General features: G+C 50.3%; 1 protein-coding gene across 9 annotated transcripts in view; it reads left to right on the forward strand.

Annotated features, from left to right (window-relative positions):
• Positions 1–15,392, forward strand: part of TNK2 (tyrosine kinase, non-receptor, 2) — a 38,398-nt gene that overhangs the window by 7,326 nt on the left and 15,680 nt on the right. Inside the window, exons 1-3 of one of the 9 annotated variants that reach the window (XM_012732517.1) lie at positions 4,895–4,961; positions 12,643–12,823; positions 14,015–14,085. In XM_012732517.1, coding sequence (XP_012587971.1) covers positions 4,959–4,961; positions 12,643–12,823; positions 14,015–14,085 — 255 coding nt within the window. In that variant the 5' untranslated portion in view covers positions 4,895–4,958. Of the gene's footprint in view, positions 1–4,894; positions 4,962–6,399; positions 6,566–6,835; positions 6,994–9,197; positions 9,587–12,642; positions 12,824–14,014; positions 14,086–15,392 lie in introns of those variants that run through there. The other 8 variants (XM_012732525.1, XM_012732550.1, XM_012732549.1 and 5 more) reach the window with 8 other exon arrangements.

Consider the following 15,392-nt stretch of genomic DNA (forward strand, 5'->3'; position numbering starts at 1 on the left):
AAAAAAAAAAAAAGATTAAGTGTAAGACTCTAATAAAGAGAAAAATTCTCAGAATAAATTTCTGGGGAATTTAATAAAATATTTTCTCTATCCACTGATATTAATGGGATCTAGACAGCACTGAGAATTATCATCTGTAGTGACTAGTCTCATAAACCTATGTTCTTAGCCGTACTGTGAAAGACCTCTAAAATAGTGGTCACTGTCAACAATGGAAGAGTGTAGGCCTCCCTGGTGATACAGGTTAAAGTTTCAGTGCTGTCAAGCTATCAAGCTGTCAAGTTGTCAGCAGCCACTGCAGCATGAGCTTGATCCCTGGCCAGGGAGCTGACCCACCTTGCACAGCAGACCTCTCCTGTCTCTCCTGTCTCAGTAGATCTGCCTATTCTGCTCCCCACTTGTCTCTGGTGAATCCTCTCACCCCCATACGTCTGGCCTACACCCCAGTTCTTGTATGCATAAATATACACCCAAACAATCGGAGTGTGTCTGAAAACAGGATTTTTCTGGCCTGGACAAATAATGGGCACAATGACAACCTTTCTTGAGAGCAGTGATTCTCATCCCCAGTCTGGATTCACTTGAAGAGACTTCTAGATCTGTTTGCCCAAGTCTAGCCCCACACCAAGTTGATTAACATCTCAGAGGGTGGGGCCCATGTAGTAACACTCTCCTAGCTCCCAGGTGATTCTTTGGTTATATACAACAAAGGAACACTGTCCAGAGAAGACCCTTGCCTCTTGGTGCGTGGTCTGTGCACTAGCACAGCAGCATCACTTGGGAGCTTGTTAGAAAAGCAGAATCTTAGACCCCATCACATATCTGGAATCTGAATCTTATAATAAGATCTGAATCTTTAATAAGAGCCCGAGGAATGTACATTAGAGTTCAAAAAATGCTGTGTTCATTTTTGCATTTAACAGATATTTATGAACACCTGCTGTGGGCCAGATGTGGTGCAGGCCAGATGGGGGATGAGGTCTGCTGACCTTTTTTATGTCTTCTGTCATGTTTGTAATTTTTTTCTCCAATTAGAAGGGAGGGGTGGGAATCCTGTTCTATATATTTTAATGTATTTTCTGTCTGAAATCTTTTTCTTCTACTGTCTATTTTCCTTTGGTTGCTCTGTGTGTGTGTTGTTTCTTTCTTCCCTGTTGGAAGTTTTTCCTGGGTGTTTGATAATTGTTTGTTGTCTGCTCTAGACTAAGAGTGGAGGACTGTGGCACTTGGGGGACCTTATGGACTGAGCTTCTTTGTGGTGATGCAGATGGTCCCTTTGTTTGAATTTCCAGCACTGCTATCTTGACCTGGTCAGAGTCCTCAGAAAAGGCATTCTTGTCTCCTGCCAGGAGGTGGAGGCCTGGCTCCATGCTCTGGGAATAGAGAGCGAGCCTGGGATCTCTGCTTTCCTTGTTTGGGATGCAGCACCCCTATTCTTGACTGCTGTGCTGGTCTAGAGCCATCACTTTACCACCTGAATGGAAATCCCTGGTGCTTATAGGGCGGTGGAGGAGCAGTTACTCCCTGACTGTGTTGGTGAGAGAATATAGGGGTCTTACTGCTTAAACATTTTTCAATAATTATTGTATTTTTAGCACTTCCCTTTCTGTTTCTTCCCCTTTCTGGGACTGCCAGTTGCTAGGCTTTTTGAGGATTTTGTGGGATTTGTGATTTTCTCAGGTCAGTCTCAGTTGTCAGCTGGCCCATCTGCTTTCCAACTTCCAAGGTTTTCTGATGATCACCTGCTCTGTTGTACTAACCAACTTCAGGCACCTCTGCCATTCGAAAAAGACTCTTCCGTTACCACTGTGGTGTTTTATGAAGCAGTGAAGTTAAGCACATGTGTGCACACTACTGTCTTTTTCCTGAATCTTCTATCCCCCTTTTAAATCACCTTACAGAATCCATGAATCCATTCAGCAAAAGAAGGGTAGAGTAAGAGGTGAGCCTCTATACCAAGAGCATCAGCTGTCCTGCCTCGGCCTGTCCTGCATGCTGTGTCTGCCAGTGAGGCAGGGTCTCCCTAGGCCGCTGACCTTTACTAGTCTCTCCCCTTGGCAAGGCTGCCCCTCCAAATCCAGAACACTGCACTGCCACGCTGAATTGTGGATCTCTCCCCAACTGCTGGGGATATGTTTTCTATGACAGTTTCTTAGGAGAAGTTTTTCCCCTCCCCCTTTAGAGTCTCAGTCTATTTGTAAAGTCGGTGGGCAGACTATAATGGGATTTAAGGTGTCTTAAATATCTCAAAGTCTCTGATGTTTGTCTCACTTGCAGGTTCAGATCCCTCCTCTCCTGGGCTTTGCAGCCTGCGCTGGATGTTGCTAACTCCTGCTTTTTTAGTATGGACATTGTCCCAAGGGGATGAGCAATCCCTCTCTCAGAGTAAATGCTCTAAAATTCACAATTCTGACTTTTTCCCCACCCCACCTCCAGGACCCAACAATAGACCCCTTCAGCTCTAGGCTGTCTCCAAGGGGATGTGGCGGGGGCGGGAATGGGGTTAGGGCCTGAACATGGCGGGTGGGGTAACCAGCTGGCTGGCCTCTTCCCAGCTCTGGAATAGCTCTGGGAGTGACCAGCTGCTGGGAGGTGGACTACATCCCTTCTCCCTAAGAGTCAGTGAAGGGCTTTGACACTGTGATCAGACCTCGACCCAAGCACTGTGGAGAGGCACCTCTGCACTACCCAGCATCCTAACCCTGCCTGCCAGGCATGCAGGGTGTGTGTGCACATGGTCCCAGCACAGCTTCAGGAATTCATCCTCTTTCACACTAGATGGTGTTTGTGTGCTGGGGAGGTGTGTTCTGGGAATGCGTTTGAATAAGTCCCACTCTTGGTGCCCTGTTTCTGGGTGTCAAGGTTGGCATGCCACTCTTAGCTGGTGGAGCATGAAGTAGCTACAGATACTTTCAAGACCAGGTTAGTACATGTCAGGAGTTGGGTTCAGTTGGATCTGTGTCATGGAGTTGACTCATTTTTTTTTTTTTTGCCCTCCTGAGAGCTAGGTTTCCATCTCCATTGCAGTTGAAGGTACGACCATAGAAGGGTTCCTGTATCTGGTGTGTCTGCCCCTGCTGCCCCATCCTGCCTTCCCACATTGTCACTATCCTCCCCTCACCCCTAACCCAGTACTCCCAGGAAGGCAGGGATGCTGAACAAACCAGATCTTCTTCCCATCAATCATGTGGTAGTCTGTACCTCAGCTTTGCTTCCAGAGACTGATGAGTAATTCAAGGCTCTCCTGCTGCCTGAAGGGACTGGTTGTATTCTCTCTGAGGTTGAACCAGCTTTATGGGAGAAAGTAGCTACAAGAATGACTATATAATGATGTTGACAGCCTGTCTTTCCTATGAAGGTGCTTGCTTTTCTGGATTAGAAATAATGGGGTGAGGGGGGAAAGGGGAGTTAAATAAAGACTGGACTTGAGCAGGGCAGCCATGTTTATTCCCAGTAGGCACTAGAATGAAGGTGGCACCAGCTCACCCCAAAAGAGGGGACTCCTTAACTTTGTCCTTCACAACCTTAAATTCTCTGTCAGCAAATCCTTGACCAAGGTTTCTTGCCAGATTGTACCGTCACAGTGATAGGTACTCCACATGGTTACTTATCAATATATAAACCACAATAGAGGATGTGCTTTGGACACCATCAGTAGAATTACATATCAATACAGAGTATTATTACTGGAATAGTCACCCTGTAAAAATCAGTGCATAGTGGGGTTATTTTAAAAAATGTAAATGACTTTGGAGTGTATTATGTGTTTATATAGCCCAACCATTATTTTAACTAACAAAAACATGCAAAAAGGACCGTTTGTGGGTAGGAGATGGGAATTTATAGGGGAAGCCTTGAGGGATGTGTAGGAGTTCTTACAGACAGAAAGAGTGTCACAAAAAGAATAGCTCAAAGTCATTACAATTAGAGAAGAGGATTTTTCTAGGAGAGGGCAAACATTTTATTTGGTCATAATATGGAGACATTTGAAAGGAAAGATAGGTAAGGAGTAGATTTTGAAGAGTATTGTGTAAGGCTTAATGAGGACTTATAAAAGAATGTAAGCAGGTGAGAGACTTCAGATCTGTGTTCAAAGGTAACAACAACAGACAACCTGCCAGGTACTGTGGTAAGTGTGTTATTCATTTATGTCATTGAGTCTGCTCTCTATGAAGGAGGCCCCATTTTACAGATGAAGGAATTGAGGCTTAAAGATTAAATCTTGTGCCCAATGTTTGCCCAAATAGAAAGTGAGAGTCAAGGCTTCAGCCAGGTCTGTTTGATTGTTGGGGAACTAGAGAGTGAGGTTTCTAGACTAGGTATGCTCTTGGTGTTGGCTTCCTGTGTTTTCAGTCAGGACACATGAGCACAATTAGCAAGGTTGAACAAGGTGCTGAGGACACTGAGCTTGAGCACACAGTTTGTGGTAACTGAACTTCTTTTTAAGTTCCCTGGAAATGGGGTTTAGAGCTTCAGGAGCTCAGAAATAAAGGATAGCAGCACAGGCGGGTTATTAGAGAGAAAGAGATGATGTGATCCCCACTAGAGCATCTAAAAGAGAAGGAAGGGTGAGTTCACAAAAGCGTTAGGAAATTCCAGTTGTTAAGGAGAAGAGTGCAGAGACCTCAGGGCGGGACTCAGGCCTGTAGACCCAGTACTGCTGACAAATACACCTCAGTCTTGCCTTCCTCAGGATCTGGCATGCCAAGTTCCCCTGGGACAGAGTGGGCCCTTGTGTCCTGGAGATGGAGAGGGTGTGGACAGCCATGGTATATGTCTGAATCACTCCCTTCTCTCCTTTGGCCCCTGGCCACCCTCCTCCCCGGAGTAGTGTGATGTCACTTCTGGGCTGACCTGAAGGTGTGGGGTTGGGGTTGCCTGGTACAGCTCCTTCTGGCATGAGGTCCTGAGGGGAACCATCCTGGCTTTGATCTAGAGAAACTTGGGCCCTGCAAAGAATGGTGAGTTGAAGGTGACAAGGAGTGGGGGTGGGGGAGTGCTGGTGTGTAAAGACTAGAACTTTAAAGCCCCGCCTTCCCCCAATATGTTGGTTTCTATCCAAGAATTGAAGAAAAGGGAGAGGGCTAACTTGGGAGTGGGTTGGCATATATTCTGGAGAATACGGTAGATTGTTTTGGAAAAATCCTGCTGGCCGGAAATTACATGTCACGTCTGCTCTTCTGTGTGGATTTGTCACTTTACCGATGCTGTGGGAGAGGCTGCGGGAAGGGAGTGGATGGCAGAGGCAGCCTGGTTCTTGCTACTGCTGGCTCCCTTTAGAGCTAAGGCAGCAAGTTACAGACCAGAGAGGCGTCCATGTGGGTAAATTCTTCAAATCCTAGAGACATTTTGGATCCTGTGGATACCATAATGTAGGATGGTATTAGGAGGCAGGCAGGGGACATATAAAGCAAGGAGGCTGGGGGAAAGCAGGAAGAAAATGCTTACTCTTAAACCAAGAAAATGCTTACTCTTAGACCTGGCATTTTCAGTCTCTCCTCCACAGCCCCCTGACTTTTGGTTCTTGGAGCTATCCCCAAAAGTAATTTCAGCAATAGCTACAGTTGGAAGCAAAGGAGCTTCTGGCTAGAATAGAGGACACCCTCCTCCTGTACCCCCCCCCACACACACACACATAGGGTCATCCCCAACCCAGTCTGTTTCCAGGTTTCCAGATGGAGAAGCAGCTTGTGGGACAGTGGTTTTTATGGGAATTCAGGTGCCCTCCTGGAGTCTTTCCTCAACCTAGAGGTTTAATGGGGGGAGAGGGGGTAGAAAGAGTGGGAGGCAAGAAGTTTCTCAGCATCTTCCTCCCCCTCTTCCTCCATCTCTTCAGTGATGAGGGTGATTAAAGGTGTTAGGTCCTGAGCTTAGCCCTAAATACTTGGTGCTGAGGAGTCAGTGAATGCTTCAGATGCCAGCAGAATGAGAGGGTGTGCGTGGGGTGCCTTGGGCCCTTGAGGCTGGAGGAAAGGAGGAGCTTCTGTGGTGGGACTTCCTCAGTAATGGCCTCATCTCAGTATGGGGTGAGAGCCCTGCATGGGCATGTGCTGGAACTGCTCCTCCAGCAGAGAATGTGGGCGCCAGTCACTCATCTGAGGCCAGAGAGGTCAACTCCAGTGCTTTGCCCTGCTGTGAGCTCCCAGCTAAGCACATAGCCCCTACAGACTGGCCAGTGAGAGAGGGCAGCAGGATGTCAAGGCCGGCCTAGAAGAAGCACCCAGCTGGGCCGCTGCTATCTCCCTCCGGCTGTGCGAAGAGGCGTGGCTTCTAGGCTGGGCTCTGACTAGCTGGGGAGACTGGCTGGGCGCAGAGCCAGGTGGCAGGCGGAATGGAGCGTCAGGCTGCCCGGCAGGTGGACACATTCTTGGAGCCTGGCGGAGTCAGGGCAGGTGGAGGGCCCCGTCTAGAGGGAGGTGGTCTCTGGACAGGCATCTTTTGTATGGGCTTTCCAGGATGTACCTCTTTATCGGGGAATATGGGGGCCCTTGAATCTCCAGGGCCAAAATGGTTTTGCTTGGGGTAGGGAGGTGACCAAGGGGCCGAATGGAGCTGTGGTGCCAAGGTAATGAAGGCGGGGTGCCCCCGGGGGCGCCTAGCTGGCTTTGGAGGCCCCCGTGGCTGGGGGAAGAGGCGCTGCCGCTGGGGACCAGGTTGGGGGAGGGGCCGGACGCAGGCCCAGCAGAGAGCCCTGACCACTTTGGTGCTCATGCCATCAGTAGGGGCTGTGAGGATGTGGGGTGTGGAGGGCCGAGAGCGCGGACTCCCCTCTGAGGCGCTTCAGCCGCCCCTGCCCTCCCTGAAGGATGCCGGAGGCCCGGCCCCTCAGGACGCAGGGCAGTGACGCTGCCGGTGCCGCTGCCGGTGCCGTTGGAGGGGCGGCGGCTGCAGGAAGGTTTTCCTGCCTTCCCTGGCACAAACGCTGGGCGCTGGGGTTCCATGGGGGAGAAATCTGCGTATCAGCGCCTGACAGGGGACAAGGAGGGACTACAGGTAATGGGGAAGCCTGGGGGAATAGCCATTCAGGTACTCTGCCCTAGACCCCTTTTGCGCTGAGCTGAGGACCTGGCCCCGCCCTGCCCTCTGCAGCAGCCTCTCAGGAGTGGGAGGGTGTCTGTGTTCTCAGGCCCAGGACTCTTCCTAGGGACAGAGAAGCTGGGGAAAGAAGGCTGCTGTTCATTTAGGGGGTGGGGGAGAGGCTGTCAGGAGTGGTGAATTACTGATGCTGTCATCTGCCTCAGTGTCTCTAGTTCCCTTGGGACCCAACTAAACTGCCCTTTAGCCTTTCCTCAGTGCTCCCCTGAAAGTCTCCAAAGCACAGCCAAGATTTGGGTTGTCTTATGGGCAGTGAGTCCCTTTGCCCTGTACATTGTCATTTACTGGCATCTTGAATAGGCGTATTAAGCCAAATGTTCCTGTTTGCTTTGGAAAGTATGATCACCATATTTATCAGCCCCCCTCCTTGCCTTGGAGATCAAGAGCACTTTCTGTCTTGACCAGGAGAGGGCAGTAACTGACAGGACAAGGGGACAAAAAGGTGGGGGCTGTTTTTCAGGGCTGGAAGAAGGGGTCTGGGAACTGTCCTGAGCTTTGACCCTTAACTATGCTTTGCTTCTCCTCACAGCCAGGCTGCTGAGCAAGCTGCTGAGGCTGTTCTCAATTCAGAGTCAGGCATTGAGGTTCTGGTGGATTTGGGGTACATCTTTCTGGGATTACTAGAATTTTTATAATCTGGCCAGACTGATTCAGCTGCCCTTGCCTCAGAGGGAGTAATCCTGCTTATACCGTCCCTGAAGTCAGGTCCTAGCTCTCTGGTGGGAGCTGTATACATGGTCTGCCAGGATTTGGGGGAAGTCAGCTCCAGTGTGACCTTGGCTTGACTTCATCATGTTCATTAGGTCTGACCCCAGCCTCAGACTGTGATTCACTTCAACTGAGGGGAGGCTGTATTTGGTTGGCTCCACAAGCTCTGAGTGGTGGATGACAGGGGAGTGGGGAAGAAGGACTTGATTGCTGGGGTTGTCACGGTCTCATACCCCCAGGCTGACCAAGAAATGGCTGTTTCTTCTAGTACTTTCCTGCCAGGTGCCAGGAAGGTTAAGCACTGAGAGAGGTCCTGGAAAGTTCCTGAGATCCTGACTCCCCCAAATTCTCTCCCCCAGCTGCCTATCCTACCAGCCAGCTGGACTCCCAGTGCCAGTGGCCAACTAGATAGGACAAGAGAGCAGTGTGTAAGAAACAGGGTCTCCCTGGGCATGACTGGTGGGGGGGGGGGACAGGGCTGAGAGGACTTCCTGCAGCTGTCAGGTGTGTCTGGGGCCATAGTGTGTGTGTGTGGGGGGGGCCAGTGGGGGGAATATAAGAGCAGCTGGCGCCCTTTGAGGAGGGGCAGAGGGATCATTTGTCAGCTCTAGGAACATGGGGGGCCCATGGGGCTTGATGGAGTGTCTCCAGCTCCCTTTAGCTGGGGCTGTTGTTTGCTTGTGTGGGTGCTATACAAGAGCCCTTACAGCTTAGAATCCTTCAGTTTTGGGGTGGGATGTGGAGGCATATTTGTTTGTTTTTAGGGGGTTTAGTATCTTAGCCAGCTGGTCTGGAGAAGAGGCACCCTGGGTACTGTGGACAGCAGACAAGGCAACCCCAGGGGAGGAGGGTGAAGATTCCCCCCTCCCTTTGACTGGACTGTCCCCACTCTGGCAGGCTGCCGGCCTCCTATTTCCGTCGGGCACCAGGGTAACAGGGCCACATTAGGGTCTGAGCCAGGAGACACCCAGCCAAGGCTGGGGGTGGGGCGGTGGGGCACTGGTCTCTGAAGGGTCTGTCTGCAGGTTCCAGGAATGATTCTTTGGAATCCAAGCCCCCAACTCAGACTCTCTGCTAGCCTTCAGTCCCAAACAAGCCCATGTGGGGGCTGCAGCCGCTCTACATTGCTGCGTGACTGACATTGCCCCCACCCTAAAATCCCAGGAGTTGTTTGCAGCTATGGGGGTTGGGGTGGAAGCCACAGACAGGGGGCCTTGTGTATGGGGAGGCAGGGGGGCCAGCGCGGGTGGCTGGGAGGAAGAGTCCCCCATTCCCGCCGCCCTCTTGGCAGTGATTCAGAAAGGTCCTTTTTCAGTCTGTGTCAGAGCTGCTCAGCTGGGTAGGGAGGGAGGGAGGGAGGGTGGTTGGGCGGGCAGGCAGTCGGGTGGGGGAGCCAGGGAGCAGGACTGGAGCTGTGACCACTGTACTGGAGAGAAGACAGAGAAACAGGACAGAGGGCCCAGGCTGTAGCCAGCGGAGAAAAGACCTAAGCTGCTCCCTAACAGACTAGCCAGCTTGAAAACAGCCCACCCTGTTCTGCCCCATTTCCCAACCTCACATCCTGTGTGGAATCTGGGGAACTCTTGGAGCAGACCTAGACAACGTCCCTTCAGGGCAGAGTGAAATTCAGGAGCTGAGGGCCCTGCTCTCCCACTTCTCGGGTCAGAGCTCTAGTGACCCATTTGAGGGGGTCCAGCTCGTGGAGATGCCAGCAGCTCGCCGGTTCCCTGGCCTAGAGCTCTCCTTTCCTCTCCTGGCTAGACTGCGGCGGCGACTCTACACAGTGAGTGGGGGACTGGGGACAGGGGTTGGGCTGGAGGACTGGGTCAGCTCCTTGGAGCCAGTCATCTTTGAGGGCCAGAGATCAGGACTGGGACTGGCTGCAGGGCACTTCCTGTGAGAGCTTGGCAGGGTCTGGGCTAGGCAGCCTCCCCTCTGGCACTGCATTCTTCTCAGTGAGTGCATTAGGAAATTGTGGGGGAGTTGTGCGTGTCCTCCACAAGGACCACTTGCATCGCACACAGGTGTGCAGGGCTGCGCACACACACATGGCTGAAGGCTTTCTGAGCAGGAATGGTGTATGTGTGGGGGGGGGGCAGTAATTCTGTGTTTTGCCAACAGAGAAACAGGCTGGAGGGGGAGATAGAAAAGGGAGGAGACTTGTTGAGAGTCACCCTGGGCTTGGTGGTAGAGACATGACTGGAACCAGATTCCGGTGTTCTTTCTAGTTTCCTTAAATGTGTCCTTATGCCCATTCTCAGGGAGGGGAGTGTCCAGCTGAGGCAGGGAGAGTTGTTAGCGGGGAAACAACTCTTTCCCTTTAGGGAAAGGGAACAGGCTGGATTGTGCGTTCTAGTAGCATTATGGGAGGTGCAACTGCGTCTTCCCCAGCCCTGACCACCCAGGGCCTGACTTTGAGCTGTTCTTGGAGCAACCACCTAGCCTGCCCCAGAACAGGGTAGAGGCTTGAAGATTGGGGAAGAAGAGGAGCATCTTACAGACCACTTACCTGTGTGGGCTTGGAGCTATGAAGGGGGCAGGATCTTACCACTCCAGGGACAGGGTAATGAGAGTGGAAATGCTGGCTAGCCTCACCTGGCGAAGCCTAGGAGAAAGAGTGCCAAGGTCAGTGATTTTCATAGGGCACCTTGGGGGCTTTTTTCTGATAGTGGTATCCTCCCCGCTTAATGATAGTTTGCTGAACTTAACTATTAGTGCTCTTTGTACATAAAATTAATAGAAATATAGCCTGTTTACCTTGTGTTTGTGTGTAGTCAGTCAATATAATGCTACCTGTAATATAAAGGAGAGAGGAATTTTGACATTTTATGTATTCTAATAATGCATACGCTCTGACATAATGACATCAATGCCAAGGCTTCTCAGGTAGAATCACCATGAAAGCAACATTTACAAGAGCTGAGAGTGGGTTGCCTTCAGGGACATTTTTCTGAATAGTGAGCTGCTTATTACAAAGTTCTGAACAAAACAGAGACCAGTTTTAGTTTTCTCTTGGTTTACCCAGTAGTTCCATTTCCAGAAAATTTACTGTGTATTAAAACTGCAAAACTACAATCTTGTTCATTTGTAAATTTGCATTCAGTTCACCTGCGTGAATTAAGGTGTGTGGGATTTGGAACAGTGTGAGATCTTCCTGGTTGTTACAGGCTGACTCATACTTGTCCCTAGCCACCCACTATATGCCACTAGCACCCCACAACATTGTGACAACCAGCAGTGTCCCCTAGGGGGCTGTACAGCCCTTGTGAGGAACCACCCAGTAAAGGGTTACAGCTTAAAGTTTGGAAACCCCCTCTGGCCCAGCCACCTTGGCTGAAGAGTCAGGGTTTGAACTGAAGCCTTCTCATTCCCTTTTGTCACTCTCTACTGCCCTGAGCTACTTGGGAAAGTCTATAAACTCCTGGCTCTCTGTTGGCAGTACCACTGGAAGCTGTGGGGCAGGAGGCCCATGCCAGGCCCAGCTGCTGCTTCTTAGTGCAGCTTCTGATGAGTGCTGCTGGATGAGGCCACCTCTGAGTTGGGGAGTAAGAGGTCTGGGTGCAGCTGGATTTTCCCTCTTGGTCTTCTTTAGTGGGGATTGAACATGGAGTTGGGGTGCTGGCCTGCCAAGCCCTGAGCTCTGAAATGTATAGCAAAGGATGGCTTGGTGTCTGGTGATCTGTCTACTTAACTTTGAGGAATACTCCTTCTCTGGGCCCAAGAAAGTGTGGGTCAGAGGTCACTCACTAGTGGCCTGTTGGCTGATTGTGACCTGCACATCTGTGTCATTTGGCCAGCATGGTGTTTATGTGTGCGTGTGTATGTATTTCAAACTTGAATGAATTGACTTAGTTAAGCCAGAAGAACAATAAAATTTTAAGTGAAAAACAAGGAACAAAACAGTATGGGTAATGTGTGAATAGTTGTTGGCGATGGGGATTAAACAGTCTGGAAGGATATATAAAAGTCCCTAAAGGCAGCTGGCTTTGAGGATGGGGTGCTAGATGGTTATGCATTAAGGGAGGGCTTGGGATTGCATGAGACTTTATGGCTCTTGTGTGTCTTTTGAATATTACTATACTTATGTATTACCTTTTCCCAAAAAAAAAATTATGGTGAGATTTTGTATATTAAGTTGAGATTCCCAGTATTTCTTGAAAAATTAAAAGCCTTAATAACACTGGATCACTGTTTGTTGTGACAGCCATTGATGAACTGAGCAGTGCTACAGATTAGAGTCTAGAAGCACACTCCAACCGCTGCTTCCTTCTGTCTTATCCCAGTGGTAGTCCCACAGGCCCTGGAAGGTGGCCTGTGAATGGTCTTTGGACCAGAGGGAGAGGCCTCTGACATGTCAGACATTGGACGAACTTAGCCAGAGCTTAGTTCCATCAGCTCTGAGTAGCCCAGGGATGGTCTCAGGGACACTGCCTCTTCCCCAGAAAAGTTTATCAGAACTCTGAGTAAGAATGTGTGCATTTTCCTAGAGGACCATGCCGTAGTGTTTTGTTTTAGATTCTCAAAGGTAAGTTAAGAGCAGATGGGGAACCTGAAACCAGAGAGGTAGATCTCAGGCTACTCAGCCATGGAGCACAGGTTTTGGAAATTAGACCCCACTCCTGTCTCCAGGGCCTAGGCTTGTATCCCTTCCCTAATTCTGTCCTCACTGCTGGCAGGAAAGAGGACAGGAGGGTATAAGCTAATCTAACAGCTGTTTTGGGGGAGCAAGAAGTTGGTTGAAATCTCCACAGCAACACAGTAGGATATGACACTCGGGACTGGGCCCCCTGTTTCCTCCCCAAATCCCTAGGTCCTTCAGCCATTCTCCCTTCCCCACAGAGGCTGGGGAGCAGCAGCATGCAACCTGAAGAGGGCACAGGCTGGCTGCTGGAGCTGCTGTCTGAGGTGCAGCTACAGCAGTACTTCCTGCGGCTCCGAGACGACCTCAACGTTACCCGCCTGTCCCACTTTGAGTATGTCAAGAATGAAGACCTGGAGAAGATTGGCATGGGTCGGCCCGGTAGGTGGGGGTTGTTGGTCTTACTTGTCCTGTCTGCCTCCTCTATCCTCAGGACTGACTGTGTAGAGGAGCCCTCCCCGCTTAGTCCAGGAGCTGTCATAGCTGAGAGCTTGGGCTGCCTATTCTAGAGCTGGCAAGGTTGGGGGGCAGGGGGTGGGCAACATGTACTGCACATGTGCGTGCAGGAGAGAGGTTTGCACTGGTGGTTTGGGAGAGTGAAGTCTTAAAGCTCTGCTGCTCAGGATTAATCTCACATCCCTTTTTGTTTATTTAGACATGTGTAAGATGTGTTTCCTTCAGCACCTCTTGCCCTTACCATTCTGAACACCAGGGGTCTGTGTGAGAAGGGAGGATGCAAGCCCTTGGATGGTTTGCTAGCTTTTGCTTTGTGTGTGTGTCTCTCTCACAAAGGTTTACTGTAAGTTGACCTTACACTTTTTTTTGTTTTTAAGATTTACTTATTTATGCATATAAGAAGTGAGGTGTAGGCCGGAGTTGCAGGAGGTGAGAGGATTCACCAGACAGAGAGGGGAGCAGAACAGGCAGATCTACTGAGATACACTGCTGACGGAAGCAGTGGGCGAAATAGGAGAGGGCTTCTGCACCGTGTGGATCAGCTCCCTGCCCGGTACTGATCTCCTGATGCAGTTGCTGCCCATAGTTGATAGCGTTGATCTTTAACCCCTGTACCACCAGGGAAGCCCTGGCCTTTCACTTTTCTATATATTTATCCTAAAAGTAGTAGTTGCACATCTTGAAATCGTGGTATTCCTTGTAGAACATTAGAAAGTTATGTGCATATTCAACTTAAAATAGATAAATAGGTAATAATGTGCCAGACACTTATACTTTAGTTGGTATCTGATGCTAGTAACATAATAAAACTTAGTGAGAGAAGAACTTAAAATCAGGATAGTTCTATTAACATTGATTCTTTATTTCCTTGGAGTGAGAAAAGAGCCTCATGTTTTGATTGTTACACACCTTCATCCAGTTTCTACTGCCTAGAAGCTTGATTCAGAGACCGTGTGGTTAGTGGAGACCCCCTGATTCCTTGACATCAGTGTGCTCGGCAGTATCCAGTGTTGGGTTCCCCACTCCAGGGGGATGGAGGAAGCCTTTGCTAGGTGCATTCATTCTGGGATACATCAGACACCTTATCAGCACCTGGTTCCTCTTCCCTTCTTGCAGGCCAGCGGAGACTGTGGGAAGCTGTGAAGAGGAGAAAGGCCATGTGCAAACGCAAATCCTGGATGAGCAAGGTCAGTGGATGAGGACTAAGATGGGGCAGTCTCAAGGGGCCCCAATCTGATGTCAGTTCTAGAAAAAGTACCCCTTTTCCAGGCAGGTGTAATCTTGCACTTTGTACAGACCTTCTTCCTCCAGGGTCTTATCAGGCAGGGTGCTTGAAGAGCTGCCTGGCTAAGTGGCTATCTCCGCCAGAGACGGCACGTGAGAAGCCTGTGTGCAGTGTGGAAGAGGCACTCGTTGACAAGTGCTCCGTAACTTGAGCCCTTGCTCTGTCTGGATGTTAGGGCCAGTGTCCAGCATGGTTTGTTGGGGACAGTCTGGACCTAGGACATTCTTGCTTTGCTTCTCTCCTCCCCCACCCTCTCTGGTCTGGGGAGAGTTTCTTTAGTCATCTGGTGTTGCTAACAGCTTCCTTCCCCACAGCTTGCTGCCCCTCCCATTGCCCTAATTTGGGTCTGTGGAGTGGTGAGTCCCAGTTCTGACTCAGTGGAACTTTGCCCATTGTCTGGAAGACAATGAGAGAGGAAATGAACCAGCCAGAGCCTTCCCTCCTGACTCTGGCCTGGGAGGATAGGGGGCAGGCAGGGCCAAACAGCTGGCCTGGGATTGGGCAGCAGAGATTTCCTCGTTGCAATCTGGCAGAGGGGCTGTCTCTTGGGATCCTGTGGCCTTTTCTAGGGACATTGACCTGGCCCCTTGCCCAGCTTTTAGGAAAAGACGAGTGTGTTGGGATCAAGACAGGAGGGAAGAGCTGTGTGGTGTGCCATTTCAGGGGTCTTGATCTACTGTTGATTTGCAGGAGGCCCCGGTGTGGTCTGTGATCCTCTCCAGACTCTCACCGTGTCTTTAGTGAAATTGTACTGTCCACACTTGTCCACTCACCTACAGGGCTGTGGGGAGGGTCCCTTGAGATAAAGTCTGTGAAAAGCCTTGCCAGCTGACCACTACTTGCAGATGTTAGGGATTCCAGTTACTGGGAGAAAGGATGAGCAGCTGCCAGAAGAGGCCCTCACATTGGAGACAGACACTGCCCCATATAGACAAGACTGTCAGTCTTTCAGGGTAGAGACCCAGCTGGGCAGAGTTTGCAGCCTGAAGCCAAGGCTTTGGATACCCCAGTGAAGCGGCCAACTGAGATCTGAGATTTATAAGGCCAGCTCTAACTTTCAGGAATCCTTGCTCCTGTCCCCTGAGCTTTTTGGCTTTCCCCTCTCCAACCCAGGCTGCAGATTTTTCTCTAGTCTTCCTTCTTTCTCAGCCCTCAGCTCTAGGCACCCCTCCAAAAGTCCAGCTGTCTTCCCAGGCCCTTCCTCAGCAA

The sequence above is a fragment of the Condylura cristata genome, unplaced genomic scaffold (assembly GCF_000260355.1).
Source record: "Condylura cristata isolate star-nosed mole 26May11 unplaced genomic scaffold, ConCri1.0 scaffold00003, whole genome shotgun sequence".
NCBI classification, from domain to species: domain Eukaryota; kingdom Metazoa; phylum Chordata; class Mammalia; order Eulipotyphla; family Talpidae; genus Condylura; species Condylura cristata.